The sequence below is a fragment of the Neodothiora populina genome (genome assembly GCF_041146345.1).
Source record: "Neodothiora populina strain CPC 39397 chromosome Unknown canker_contig_3, whole genome shotgun sequence".
Lineage (NCBI taxonomy): Eukaryota > Fungi > Ascomycota > Dothideomycetes > Dothideales > Dothioraceae > Neodothiora > Neodothiora populina.
In genome coordinates this window covers 1715096-1730222 of record NW_027191417.1, presented here as the reverse complement: position 1 = coordinate 1730222, position 15127 = coordinate 1715096, and the positions used below count along the sequence as shown (strand labels likewise).

The 15127-nt window shown below is 51.7% G+C and overlaps 3 protein-coding genes across 3 annotated transcripts; 2 read left to right on the top strand and 1 right to left on the bottom strand.

Annotated features, from left to right (window-relative positions):
• Window positions 1-3396: 3396 nt before the first annotated feature.
• AAFC00_004964 (uncharacterized protein) lies at window positions 3397-4974 on the bottom strand (the record flags this gene model as incomplete). The annotated part of the gene is made up of 2 exons (XM_069344682.1): window positions 3397-4824; window positions 4879-4974. The coding sequence occupies 2 exons, from the start codon at window positions 4972-4974 to the stop codon at window positions 3397-3399; spliced, it is 1524 nt and encodes a 507-aa protein (XP_069197116.1).
• Window positions 4975-6270: 1296 nt separating this feature from the next.
• Window positions 6271-9748, top strand: AAFC00_004963 (uncharacterized protein; the record flags this gene model as incomplete). Its single annotated transcript, XM_069344681.1, has 2 exons — window positions 6271-6610; window positions 6717-9748. The coding sequence occupies 2 exons, from the start codon at window positions 6271-6273 to the stop codon at window positions 9746-9748; spliced, it is 3372 nt and encodes a 1123-aa protein (XP_069197115.1).
• Window positions 9749-10984: 1236 nt separating this feature from the next.
• Window positions 10985-13303, top strand: AAFC00_004962 (uncharacterized protein; the record flags this gene model as incomplete). Its single annotated transcript, XM_069344680.1, has 2 exons — window positions 10985-13089; window positions 13147-13303. 2 exons carry the CDS (start codon window positions 10985-10987, stop codon window positions 13301-13303), a joined length of 2262 nt encoding a protein of 753 aa, XP_069197114.1.
• Between the last annotated feature and the right edge of the window lie 1824 nt (window positions 13304-15127).

Sequence of the window (15127 nt, the reverse complement as noted above, 5' to 3'; positions counted from 1 at the left end):
TTTGTGTAACACTGGTGAGCACCAATGAGGCATATTCCTCGTCATTAGGTTCTATCCTCTCTGGACACAGGTCATGTCCAGGACCATTTCGGGATACTGAGGCACGAATGATTGCTTGCAATGGACTTGAAAGTGGCGAGTATTCTTCCGTGGAAACAGTGTCTTTGCTTGCCGCAGAGAGATTGATTGCGGTACTGCGTCGATGCATGAGATGTGGCCTAGTCGCCTCATCGGTTTGTGTAGACATCATTGGTTGTTCGTCTTGCATAGGAGACGTGGCTATACTTGGCATATCGACTCCAGGTAGACTCCCAGCGCATGACCCTTCAGCAACAACCTCTGTCTCCAGGATTGAGCGCAGCGTGATCGTGATCGCATCTGGTGAGCCAACAAGCGTGGTCAATTTGGTAGCTTTTGTTATACTTGGATTATGAGCAAGAGTCTGACCACAGGCCCTGGTTCTCATGTATGGACTGTGTAGGGCTGAAGAAGACCCAAGACCTGGTGTGTGTATACCCAGAGGTCTGGCAGAACGATCAAGTCGCTGCATGTCTACCTTAACCTTGCCTGTGTCTAATGCTTCTTGAGAGATTTGGCTTTCGCGTGCTCTAGGTTCATTGGATCTACGTGAGTGCTTACTCTCGACTTTTCCTATGCGCTTACTTTGCCTCAAGTTGGCGGAGACCCTGGTCGAATGATTGATCTGAGACCTACTGTGGGACTTCAGAGCCCTGTTGCCTGAGTGATACCGCAGTCGTTCCGAGGTGGGCTTGTCGAGAGCAGCTGGTATGTCGCTCGATCTTCCAGACAAGGCGTCGTCATCTGCAATGTCGTGGGGGCTTCCTGACCTGGTTGTCTGCAAGGTTGCCGTGACTTGTGAAGGTCCAACAGCGACATCATCAAATGATTGTGGGTGCATGACTGGCTCAGGAATCATACTTTTGCGATGGTGTTGTACCTCAGTTCGCTCAGACAATGCGCTGCGCCTGTGAGCCTTCTTAGCCAACAGAGGACTTCGCTGGAGTGTTTTATTTGAGGTTAGATCCGAGGCTTTTGTGCGTGCCGCAGGTGTCGCTTCAGTCCGTTTCCTTCTGACTCGGTCTCCTCCAGCATATAGCGATCTGAAAGGCGATACCCTGGGGCTTGCGTCGGGCAGAGCAGAGGATTGCGCAGCCTTAGGCTCTTGACGGGACAGTAGGTTCGTTTCAGTGCCGTCCTGGCTAGTATTTTGCTCAGTGTCGATAGAGGTTTGTGACATTTCGCGCCTCAAATTATCACTCTGAGCTAATGTTTTTTGCCTTGCCATTTCTCGACCGTAGACAACTTCTGCGGATGGCAAAGTAGCTCGTTCATGGACGGATACTCGTTGGGCTGCATTCGGAGAGGGCTCTCTCTTCACCAGTTGCTCTAAGATATTTTCTGGTGACAATTCAAGTTCGGTATCAGGTATGGGAGCATGAATCCATCCTCCTTCATGATCCGAGGATTGGTTCTCTTGCAATGGATTCCTTTCCGTACGAGCACTTGTTTTTCGACGATGATCCTTCTTCGACAGTGGGTCGTGGGTGATTACATCTCTGTCTATGAAGGATTTGGGCTTTGACTGTGGAACATCGGCCACTCCCAGAGGGGAAGGCAGACTAAGCACGACATTTGGAGGCGCTAGTTTCTGAGCGGAATCCGTTGAACTCAAGGAGTCTGCGCTTGTGTCGCTATGCGCATCACTGTCTGTTTCCCAAGACTCGCTTTCGTGTTCTACACGTGACCGTAACGGACGTTCCTCATCAGATGGGGTCAGAGCCTCTTCCCAGAACCCAGGCGAGAGCTCATCACTCGAGCCACTCATTGCTTTGAGATTTGGTTTTGAATGTGGGCTCACGATGCTGACGTTTCTGACGTGACTGCACGTAACATGCGCCTTCTCACTGGCTTGTTCTTTAGGCTGTGGAAGATCGTTCTGGGCGGCGTAAAGTGCCTTCGTGAGTAGGGACGGGAATTGTGATATGGCACGTGAAGCTTCTCTTTTGCGTGCTTCAGTGTGGTCTTCTTCCTGAAACGGCTCTCCTTGCCACGTTGAATCGTGTCGGTCGTCGGGAAATTTTGCAGTCACGGCTTTCTGTTTACCTCTGCGCTTTTCGCTCATGGGCTCAGGGGCCACCGGAAGACTCGGTGCAACACTCTCTTGTGCTGCAATGGCACCACGTCGAAGCTGAACATAGTTGACATTCGAACCCGGGCCCGTCAACGTGAGGGGTGGTGAAGTAGGCCGAACGCTATCAGCGCCGGCCGTTTTCGAGGCCACTCTGGAGCATGACGCGGTAGTTGCAGGGGCGCTTAATTGCTTTCCTTTCCTGACTTCATACTCGATCAGAGCCTCTCTGAACGGCGGTTGAACAATTTCGGGACATGGAATGGATGGAGAACCCCAATCCTCATCGTTCTGTGGACGATGCTAGAAGCCCCGGGTGACGATGGACAGATTTTCCGGAATCAGGTTTACGGGACCTGCTCGTTTCAGATGTCTCAACAACGTTCTTAAGGTTGCGCTGATAATGTCGAAAGACGATGTAACTGGCAGATCGTCCATAGAATCCTCCAAATACCTATGGTCATTGCGTTTAATCGTCGAGCCTGGTGGATGACCCTCAAGCCATTCACTCAGCGACGATACTGCTCGGCTGATGGGGTTTCGAGTTTGTTGTATGGCAGATGTAGATTGATCGAGAGGTAAAGCTTGTGCTGCATCACGAGCAGTCCTTTCGTCTAAGCTAGTTGGTTCGAGAAACATCGGATGACCGTTTCGCCGTTTCGTGAGGTGGATGAGTAAGGACAAGGATGTATCTGTTTATAAAGGGTGTATGCAACTTGAATATGCTTTGTAACGAATATGTGTTGTATCAATTTTGCTGTGATATTATGAATGGTGTATGCTATGGGCTATATTCAGAGATACGGGGACATCTGCACTTGAGAAGACTTACAAACACCTGGCATCAGAGTGACCACCTGCATCGAGGCAAGAACGACCTACAACTCCTGCTGAGCTCGTCAAAAGTGACCTTGGAGTACAACCTTACGTACGTGACCGGATTATGCCTAAATACCTACAGTAGGTAAGGTAGGTAGGATACCCGAATAGCTAATACTTTCGGACCGCCCTGCGCACGCAAATACTCGCAGATCAAGGTGCCTGATCTACCTGTACCAAGATTAGTGAGGAGACGCATGGATGGCAGGCGGTAATGTTACTGAGTTGCACCATTACACATGGACTATCTCGACACATCAATCAGCGGTTGAATGTCGATTCGTGCAGCAGTATATAGTCGTCTCGTCACCAGATCTGAACAGCTTGATCTCTCTGGATGTGAAGAATTGATCATCAACCATCCCTTTTCAGTCGACATTTCGGCTGCTGCTCTTTCGACCCCATACCTCGTCTACGTCCGCTTTGCCTTTAGTTTCTGGTACCCTCCATACAACAAATACAAAAAATATCGCGGCGAGTCCGGCAAAGACAAAGTATACTTTGCCTTTCCCGAGCTTCTCGTTGACGATAGGAAAGAACTGTGCCACAACAAAAGTTGCTATCCAATTGGCTGCCAATGCCCAGCTCTGCGTTGCTCCCACGGCCTTTGAGTCGACGAGTTCTGATGACAATATGAAAGGAATTGGCCCGAGGCCGATTCCAAATGAACCGACGAAGGTCAAGACAGCGATGGCAGAAAGCACCTCCAGGCTCTTCATGATACCAATGGCAAGCAGTAAGGACGAGATACCCATGCCGGTGATACTGAGCAGAAGGCAAGTCTTTCGACCTAACTTGTCCGGAAGTGGTGCAGCGGCAGTAGTGATGATGATATTGAAGCCAGCAACTGCTACAGTCAGGAGGGCAGCATTGGCTTTCAGTAGATCGGATAGTAGGGACACGCCGTACATGACAATGCTGTTGATACCCAGCAGCTGTTGTGCGACCATGATGCCCATGACTGCAAATACAGCGGGTCGCGATTCAGGACTCATCAAGACGCCTATGACACCGATCATCTCTCTTTCTGCTTCGTTTCCAACATCCTTCATTGTCGTCTGAGAAGCTGCACTTGGCTGGGCATTAGGGTTGCTCGGCTCACGTTCTTCGTTATGCAAGAGACTCTGCTCCTCATCATGCATATCTTCGGCGCTTTGGAGGCCCCAGCCAGTGATCTCCTCGTCCACATCAGCCTCGTGGCCGCGGATTTTTCGGAGGATGGCCTTTGCCTTTTTACCCTCGCCTCGTTCGGCAAGCCATTTCGGACTCTCCTGACCTGCAAGGGCAAGACCGATGGCTTGTGCTAACCCAATTGCGCCTCCGACAGCGAGGATGATTCGCCACATTTGCCCTTTGCTCAAGAAATAGCCAAGTAGCTGCGCAATGAATATACCCATGTTGATCATGATCTGGGTGAAGGCGCCAAAGAACCCTTTCTCCTCAGGTGGTGCGATTTCCGAGATGTAGAGAGGCACGATTACCACAGCCGATCCAGCACCCAGTCCGCTTATGAGTCGACCAGCTATGAGCAGACCGATGTTGCTCGCGAAAAGGCTTAGCACTGGCCCAATGACGAATGGTATCGTGGTCATCAACATCGTCCTGTAGCGGCCATAGCGGGCGGAAACAGGACCTGAAGCTAGGGCTCCTAGTAATCCTCCTAGTGTAAATATCGAGGAAACAAGTCCAAATTCGCCAGAGTTCATAGGTATGCATTGCGGTAAAGATGGAGAAATAGCCAAGGATAGCGACTTCTTCTTGCAAGTAATGACATCTTGGGGTGCATTGAGCTCAGCCTGGCGAGTTTCATTAGATGATGCTCATCGAGTCATACTAGCACAATCACCTACAAGATGATACCCGAACAGAAGAGGTCCAAGGGTAGAAACAAGAAGTAGTAAGATGAAGTAAGCTGTGAGGTCCTTGAACCACGACTCTGGATTCATAGCTTCGAGAAAGTATGATGAAGCCTTAGCTACCTTTCTATCAAACAAACGGCCAGCAAGAAACAGCTAGGTAGATTGCTCAGCAGGGCGGACAGTTAATCAATTCTTGTGCATTCTTACATCGGATGACAAGTCCAATTCCCACTCGAGTCGTGGTTGTAACTCAAATTCCGATTGTTGTCGTTCCAATTCGAGGTACGACAGCACTAATAGAAGCAAAGTAGAGTGAAGCTACTTGGACAGGTAGGGTAATTATGGTAAGATCGGCCACGCTCCTTTATAATGTACCTCGGTATCACATACCCTCGTAGTGACGTGTGTGCTCGAACAGTCTGGGGCAAGTCACCTTTCTACTCAGGACCGTCAGGTCATCTTGTTTAATCTGCACAACTGCTTTTGGTCAATTTCCTCTATTCTACTTTGACCATAGATAAGATATTCTTACCTCCTTGCTACCTATTTTAAATATTCCCAGGGTAAATTGCATTGGTCTAGGCCTACGTACAGATTCACTGCTGATACGGAGGTCACCGGGTCAAGCGCCGATTAAGGGACGACAAGTCGTTCTCTGCTGCTTATAATTACCTACATACTGTAAGTAGACGCCACGGTCGACCTTCGTAGATATTGTCATCAAAGTGTGTGAATGCGCATAATGTATATATAGAACAGACAGACTTCAGGACATTATTGCGACGAGTTGAGCCGCCAAAGTCAACATGGATAGATATACTGGCAGGTGCTACGTTAAGCATACAGCTAATCTCAGTATCACCAAGCCGTACGGGGTTTCGCTCTTCGTTGGCAGTAATGGACACTGGGGCTAGCACTTCATTAGACGCACTTTCTGTTGATCGCTTGCTTCTCTATCTCATTGCTCGGCCTTATAGTTCTATGGTTAGATCGCCGCGGCAGTCGACTTCTAAGCGCCCAGAAGAACGCCATGCATATGTCACAACAAACAGAGGATTTGATTGGCCGTCTTACTTGCAGCATCTCACCACTATCCCTCCCGTACATCCACTTTCTGACGGGTGTTTTGCAACAAGCCAAAATAGCAACAATGTCCGTCCTTGTCGCTTGTTGGACTTCTTTAGCCAATAAAATGATCTGTAGGTCATCTCGCCATACATATCCGGTTGCATGAAGAAAGCTTGTTCGACAAACAAGGCCATAATAAGATGCGCGCCATAACGCGTACTTTGCCTTCTCTACTTGTGGCAGGGTCACTGTCTCTTCCGCCTCTATTACTCTTTTCCTCCCAAGTAGAAGGATTGAGGTTTGCAAACGACTAATATGAGCAACCAATATGATGGTCGTCCTTCACCAACTCAATTGAACAGTGGCTTCTCATCGCATGGACGCCAGCAAACTGGACCATCACGCTTGATGACTACGATAATTGACAGAGCTCATGGACCTCTGTCGAATTTATCCACTCAGGAACCACATGCTGGAACTCCTCTAAGCCCGATGTTCTCTCCGTCGCGGCCTCATTTCGACGAATCTGCATATACGTCGTCAAGAACGTATAACCCAGGGCAGTGGTCCCACCCAGGTTATGCAGAAAGCTCGCGAGCTGGCTCTGGCGCCTCCGCATCCAGAGGGAGCACAAGAGATGCTACTGGCATGGAGAGTAAGTCACCATAGTTCTTTTGTCTCTCGATACTCTCTCGTTATATTGAGGCTCCGAATACTTCTTAGCGTGACATTCATGTTAGTTCTATTGTGACTTGTTTTAGCTTCAATGCCTTCTCCGCCACCCCCTTATACACCTCCGGCGGGCAATGATGCTACTCGACCGCAGCGGGCGTCGACATTTGGTAATGAAGTCCACGTATCCTCGCCACTTGCAAATAGTTTCACGACGACTCATCCTAGCAACCCGCGTTCATCTCCCCAGTTGCAGACACGTGCAGAGTTTCCACCACCTCCATCAACGTCGATCCGAAATGATCGGGACTCATCTCGCTCTAGGTTCAGGTTTCAAACCTTGACAGCCATGGTCAAACGTCCAGAAACTCATGAATCGCCTTCGCAGCCAAGCTCACCGATGATGCCTACAACAGATTACAACCCAAGGCCCCCAGCAGGACGCAGGGCGATATCTGCTGGAGCCATCAGTCTACCGAGATCCTCCGTTTCAGGAGGTGACAACCAGCCTTTCAATCGAGTATCTCCCGATTCTGGTCGGTGGGAACCAGGAATGCCTCTGCCACCACCACCGCCAGGACCGCCACCAGCTATTTCTGTGAGATCACACAGTCTGAATCGCTTCGGCCAACAGCCATCCACTGAGTTTCCTGACACGCAGTCAGTGGCGAGATCAACGGCTCCTTATAGGACATCCAACACGGGTGTGTTACCCACTGTTCCACCGACTCCAGCTGGCTGGGTAGAGGATGATCCTATTCCAGACTCGATGGTGAGAGCTGAAGTTGCACCAATAGCTGCTCAACCAGATCCAGCGCCTCAGCAACCAATTTCTTTGATCAGACGGCCGGCTAGGAGGGACCCTAGTGCTGACAGCATTCTAGAAAGGAGGTCAAAAAGTAGAGCTGGCAAGGACATCTCTACAGATACCGAGTCAGGTTCTAGTGGTGTACGCAGGAGCCCAGCTATCGAAGGGCCAGCATTCCGCAAGCCTAAGAATCTTGTTCTTTCCTCGGCGGATCCGCTGCTGGAAAGAAGACTTGCCGAGCGCGAAGAGCGGTCATCCCCTCAATCTGGCGGACGTTCTAAAGCGCCTTTGAGTATCACAGCCCTTACGCCCCCATATACGCCTAGCCCCGATCTACAACGGCGACAAGCAAAGGCTGTAACTTCTGGTATCGCTCACCAAGATGTAACTACTCCAGGTTCGGATGCCTTTGCTCAAGCCAGTCTGGAGAGGTTTCACATGTTCATACAGCAAGAAGCATCTTCTCCCACCGACAGGATTCGGCTGGAGCTCTTTGCAAATTTCATGGTCCAGGAATCGCGCATCAGACGAGATCGTTACAATCATGCATTTGGTTCAATGGCGGGCGAGATCATGGAATTGACTAGAGATATGTGGAGGTCGACCATTGGCCATAGTTCTCCAAAGCAACGTCAATCGCTGGATGAGCTGGTGCACGAGGTCAGTCGTATGGCGGCCTCACCAGGAAGCGCCCATAACTCTGCCGCCATGGGTGACAGCTCTTGCTCGTCCGCAACGGAGCTTACACCTGCAACGGACACTGACTCGTTGTACGATGCGGATGAACGACCCGAAAGTCGAGCACCCCCCGCATCATGGGGAGAAAGATTCCAGCCATCACTTTCGCCGATACGCTCAGTACCTAGTATGGCCATGAGCACTGTGGTAGGTGAAGAAGGATCACGTGGACGCTCAGCCAGTCGATGGTGGGAGGGGAGTGGTGAGGGATCGGTTGGCAATGGTGGTCGCAAGTTGGAGATGACGAAGCAAGAGAGCAAATATATGAGTCTTCACCCCGATGAGCTTATACTGGCCGCTCAACCTTCGCCGAGTCAGGGCACACCCACACCGGGTACTAACGACAAGTCGTTCGGGTATGCGCCTGAAGAGTATCCCCCAGAAAAGACGAACCTAGGGGAAGGGAGCCCCGCCACCCTTGCCAGGCTCGATCATGTTGATATGACACCGTCAAGAGTGTTACATGCACCTGGAAAGCAGTCGCTCATTCCCTCATTAGATGTTTCAAGGCTTGTGACACTACCTCCGCCGTACCCGCGTCATTATCCTGCACTTCAGAATAATCATCCGTCGCTAAGTAACCTCCGGGCAAAGCATCGCGAGATTGCAGAAATAATTAAAATGCGGCAATCCAGCCCGCAAGTCGAGCACGCCTGGCAGCATACTGCGTATACTGAAGTGGTAGAGTCCTGCGAGGCAAGCATCAGAGAGCTGGTCAGACAACTCGATGAATCCTGGAACACTCAACAAGGGGTTGTTGTGGCACAAATCGAAGGGGACGAACGGCCGGAGCTGCTCGAACAGCTCACGTTGCTCAAATGGCTCTTCGAAGCAAGAGAACAGCTTCGGAGGCAAGAGTATGATCAGGCGACGCAGGAGATGAGAAGGCGGTCCCAAGTCTACATTGAGCAATGCCGGGCAGCAGGTGAACATCGACGGCAGGCTGAAGAAGAGGGGAGGTTAGGCTACCACCTACAACAAGCCCAACTCTATTTCGCCAGGCACGCGAAGCAGCGCTTTGATCAGCTTTTGGAGATCGTAGACCAACATGTTGGTCGCGGAGTTGAGATCCAGCTCTCTGCATTCTGGGACATTGCACCTGCACTGGGCGAGGTGGTACAAAAGATCCCTGCTCAGGACAATTATTCTCTCGCAACTTTGAGAATAGCGATCCCTCCCGAAGAATTTGTCGATAATCCAGGTTATCAACATTATCCGCTACAGTACCTGATGCAAACACTCACGCATGCGAAGAAGAGCGCGTATCAATTCATCGAAAATCAGACCAACCTCTTGTGTCTATTACATGAGGTGCGCACTGCAGCAATAGCGGCGGAGACCAAGTTTTCAGAAATTGGCAGGGTCGTGAACGGCGAGAGGGTAGATGTAGTAAAGGCAGAACTTACAGAGGTCAGGAGACGTAGAGAGGAGCATGAAACAGGCGTGCTACAAGAGAGGGTTGCTTGTCTAGAGGATCAGTGGGATAGTGCGCTAGGCAAGGACATTACAGCTGTCATGGGGAAAGCAAAAGCTGTCTTACAGGAGCAAGGAGGCTGGGAAGATATTGATGTTTGACAAGATCCGTTAGGATGATTTGTTCATGGCACTTTTTCATCACTTAACAGACAGCGAGGACGGCATCGTTTTGTTGGATACTATCTGTAACACAATAGACTGAGCGCAGGCTCGCTCGTGATTATGATGTACAGGATCATAGGACGGATTTGAAGATAAGACAATAACATCTTTCTCGAGAGCACACTATGGTGATCAGTCACATTTCATGTGGGTGCTAGAGCGCGCTGACCACTGCAGCTTCCTAATTCGCCAAGTGGTGCTGCTTCCTCGCTACGGTTATAGTTCAGCACATGCAGTAAAGAAGAGAGGAAGCGTCACATTCCACCGCCAACCACAACAAAGACCGGTTCTGGTTTGAAGTCATTGTTGAAATAATTGACATGCGGAAAAGGAAGAAAAAGGCCAGCCATCTGGACAGATAGGATGTACAAATAACACGAAATACATGAAATACAGGTCGGCGACAAAGAAGCCAGGCGAGGAAACCAGCATCACATGATTACTTGGCGGTAGGTCATAAAAAGCCAGATGGTCCAAGCGTCCCAAAGCAGCACAGTTTGGAGAGGATGATTTTTCTTTGAGCAGACTTCGTTTCTTTCACGCAAGTCATATCCACATCCCTCAAGGTACACACGCTCCAGTGCTTCTTTGCACTTCTTCCCCTTTTCTTAAGACTCGTAACATCCCAAAAAAAATTTGAAAAGAAAACCAGAAAAGCCCATTACTTCTGCAACGCCTGTTGTTAGAAGGTTCCCATCACCCAAACACACGAGTCGCTTCGGAAAGGATCACTTTTTTAACCTCAATATAAAAAAGGTGCGCATATCATAGACGTGTCCACGATCGGCGAAGCTTTTGCGAGGACATCAAACATGAGAATAATAGTCGAGCTTTCACTCGAGAATGGCAATGGTCTTCGTCCAAGACAGTGCGCGCACTTGCACAATCATCCCCGCGATCAGCGGTCGGGTTCCTGATGAAGGAGAAATTCTTCATCTGGGTGCAGGCAGCCATGGCCTTGAGTGCCTTGATTTGGCAGTAGCCACGCACCTGCCTGTGAACTGCCACTGCTATTATTGTCTTTTTGCATTCTCCGCAACTGAGCAGTCTTCGCAGGATGTCGAAGCTTGATTTTGTTTCTACGCTTGGTTCGCACACAGTCTTATGCAATTTACTGACATTTGACAATTGATCAGAAAATCGATACTTTTTAGAAAATCAAAAAAATCCACAATGTCTGACGTCCAAGCCGCAACTTCCCCAGCAGGCGCTGCTGCGCAGCCCGTCTCTCCTGCCGCCGATGTCAACGGCAGCGCTCACGCAAGTTCCGGCGACAATGCATCGGCCGCTCCTTCCACCGCTCACTCCAACTCGGCCTCGCTTTACGTCGGTGAGCTCGACACGTCCGTCACCGAGGCTATGCTCTTCGAGCTCTTCTCTTCCATCGGCCAAGTCGCTTCTATCCGTGTCTGCCGTGACGCCGTCACTCGTCGCTCTCTCGGATACGCCTACGTCAACTACAACAGCTCTGACGACGGCGAGCGCGCCCTCGAGGAGCTCAACTACACCCTTATCAAGGGCAGACCCTGCCGCATCATGTGGTCTCAGCGTGATCCCGCCCTCCGCAAGACCGGCCAGGGCAACGTCTTCATCAAGAACCTCGATGCCGCCATTGACAACAAGGCTCTTCATGACACCTTTGCTGCCTTTGGCAACATTCTCTCCTGCAAGGTCGCCGTGGACGAGCACGGAAACTCCAAGGGATACGGCTTCGTCCACTACGAGACCGCCGAGGCTGCCAACAGCGCCATCAAGAGCGTCAACGGCATGCTTCTGAACGAGAAGAAGGTCTTTGTCGGCCACCACATCCCCAAGAAGGACCGCATGAGCAAGTTCGAGGAGATGAAGGCCAACTTCACCAACATCTACGTCAAGAACATTGACAGCGAGGCCACCGAGGACGAGTTCCGCGCTCTCTTCGAGAAGTACGGCGAGATCACCTCGGCCTCCCTCGCCCGTGACCAGGAGGGCAAGAGCCGCGGCTTCGGTTTCGTCAACTACGCAAACCACGAGCATGCCTCCAAGGCCGTCGACGAGCTCAACGAACTCGACTTCAAGGGACAGAAGCTTTACGTTGGCCGCGCCCAGAAGAAGCACGAGCGTGAGGAGGAGCTCCGCAGACAGTACGAGGCCGCTCGTCAGGAGAAGGTCACCAAGTACCAGGGCGTCAACCTCTACGTCAAGAACTTGGCCGACGACATCGACGACGAGGAGCTCCGCAAGATCTTCGAGCCCTACGGCTCCATCACTTCGGCCAAGGTCATGCGCGACACCCAGCCCGCCGACCGCGTCGCTTCCCCCGCCTCCAAGGATGGTGAGGAGAAGAGCGAGGGCGAGGAAGAGAAGAAGACCGAGGAGAAGACCGAGGAGAAGGCCGAGGAGAAGACCGAGAGTGAGGAGAAGAAGGACGAGGACGACAATGTTGACGGCCTCACCAAGGACATGGACAAGGTCAAGATTGGCGGCGAGCTCCGCATCCTCGGCAAGTCCAAGGGCTTCGGTTTCGTCTGCTTCAGCAACCCCGACGAGGCCACCAAAGCTGTCACCGAGCTCAACCAGAAGATGATCCACAACAAGCCTCTCTATGTTGCTCTCGCCCAGCGCAAGGACGTCCGCAAGAGCCAGCTCGAGGCCTCCATCCAGGCCCGCAACCAGGTCCGCATGCAGCAGCAGGCCGCCGCCTCTGGTGGTATGCCTCCCCAGTTCATGCAACCCCAGATGTTCTTCGGTCCCGGTGGCCAGCCCATCATGCCCGCCCGTGGCCAGATGCCATTCGTCCAGGGTGCTCCCGCCGGACAGCGCTTCCCCCCTCAGGCCGGCCGTGGCGCTCCTAACGCCCAGCAGATGCCCCAGATCCCTTACGGTGTCCCTCCAATGCAAAACTTCCCTCCCCAAGCATACGCCAACCCCCAGGCCTATGCTCAGCTCATGCAGGCCACCCAGGCTGCCATGGGTGGTCGCGGCGCCGGACGTGGCGCTCCTATGCCCGGCATGATGCCCGGTATGCCCCCTAACATGATGGGTCCCGGTGGTCCTCAGCGCGGCGGCATGGCTCCTCGCGGTGGCATGGCTCCTCGCGGAAACTTCCCTCCTCAGCAGCGTGCCTCTATGCCTCAGCCTGCTGTTGACATGAACGCCCTCAACGCCGCTCCTCCTGCTCAGCAGAAGCAGATGCTCGGTGAGGCTCTTTACCCCAAGATCCACGAGCAGCAGCCCGAGCTTGCCGGCAAGATCACCGGTATGCTCCTCGAGATGGACAACGCCGAGCTCCTTGAGCTGTAAGTTTTACCTTTTGCTATTGCCGTTTTCTCACAATGATGCTAATGCTTTGACAGTACCACCGATGAGGCCGCCCTCCGTAACAAGGTTGACGAGGCCATGCGTGTCTACAACGAGTACGTCACCACCCAGAACCCCGAGGACGGTGCCGCTCCCACCAACGGTGAGAACGCTGCCCCTGCCGCTGAGGAGGGTGCCGAGAAGGCCGAGTAAAGCAGCGACCGGCACATCGGACTGCGTGCGCGCTCGTCGGTCCGGTCAAAAGCGTGACCCGGCGTGGAGCTAGGCACTCCATCAAAAGTTACATTCTCTCTGCAATGATTATGGCGGACGTATCCTTGTTTTTTATTTAAAGGCGTCTATGATTGCACGATACCCCAAACACTTTTATGACGACCGACTTTCCCATTCTATTCTCTTTTTCTCCAACAACGTTGAATGTGCTGGCGATTGTTTGTACTCCATGAGAGCAGCCCGACCGGATCAGACCGTGACTGGATCTTCAGCGCAGGCGATTCCGATCTCGGCCGTCTTTTCATGGGTTTCCTTGTGGCTCTGGAGTTTACGGCACATTCAACACCGCGGTCGGTGGTGGCGTCTATGGTTTTCATTGTCGTCCTCGCAGAGTACAGCTTTGCAGACCATTGCACAGATCAGAAAAAGGGACCATGTCTGTTAGCACATGTTTTCGGCTTTCTGGCTTTGGACTTGGATGCGACTGTACTCGCAGGCGTCATCGCATAACACTGAGGACATGCGCAATGGGGATATTCTTTCTAACGGTCTCATATTTCCTCTATCGTACTTGGCAAGAGATGGAAGATGGTGATATCCTTAACATTTCATATCTACCACACGGTGTGACTTGAGATGGGCAGTAAAACTATCAGAGCATCATGTCAAAGCGGAGGGTTCACGACGGGATTCGGCACGATTTCCTCCAGAATGGTCAATCAACATTTGTACAGTCTTATTCGCAGGTCCATTGCAATGTGAGATGTCGTTCGATGACAAAGCTATGTGGCCGAGTACACTTGCACTCCGTGAGACACTTCCCTGACACGGTCCAGGATGTGCAGTCAAATCTGATGCGGCTCATGTACGATGATGATGACTGATTAGCTGTGCGGCGGGAAATGCTAATAACCGTTAAAGTGGAGTAGCGGAGGATGCACATGTCAGTGCTGTGGCGGCACTGGGCCATGATAATGGCGATTACAACGATGTCACATTAGACCGACACGAGGAGCAGAAGCGGAAGGTAAGGTTTGAGAATGGTGCCAGACACCATTGAGCTAGAGCTGCGACACTTCCCCGCCATACTTCGACCGACTTGAACTTCTTCCAGCAGCCCACGAGAAAGTCGACATTGTCTCGAGCGAGTGTTTGCTGCTGACGTGCATGATACAGTGCTTGTACGGTGATGCAGCCACATGTCAGGTACGGTGAAACAAGAGGGCGTAGGGTCCAGAGGATGGACAGGGTCATAGGTCCAAAGTTGCCAGATATCATGGCGAAACGGAGTTTTGGCCTGTCGATCTCAGCTAACCTTGCATGCCAACACTCAGACGGCCCCGGGCCGCGAGTGGCTGGGAGGCTATCACAAACCATCCCAAGCGCATGGGACTAAGAGAGGGGTCGGACTGGTCAGTACAGGACGGTGGCAGCAGTAAGGTAAGGTAAGGTAGGTCCCCCGGGGCATCTCGCACTTTTCTAATCTCCTCTCTTGATCATCCTTCGATCTTCTTTTCTTCTTCTTCCCGCATCGATATCGCTACAATTGCAATCATTCAAAGTAATAGGTGAACCCGCGTTTATATATCAAAGCTTTCCTCTTAAGTCCCCATTCGTCGTCCACGAGGCTGCCGTGTCACTTTCGCGATCGCGTGTACCCTTATCGCCGGCGCATGCGCATCAACCACGAGTCACTCGTCAACTTGGACTATTCGTGTCGCATCGCATAGCGCCATATCGAATCCCCTGATCCTCTCCCGATCTTTTTTCTCTTTGTTCCAACTACACTTTTCCGTCTCTTTG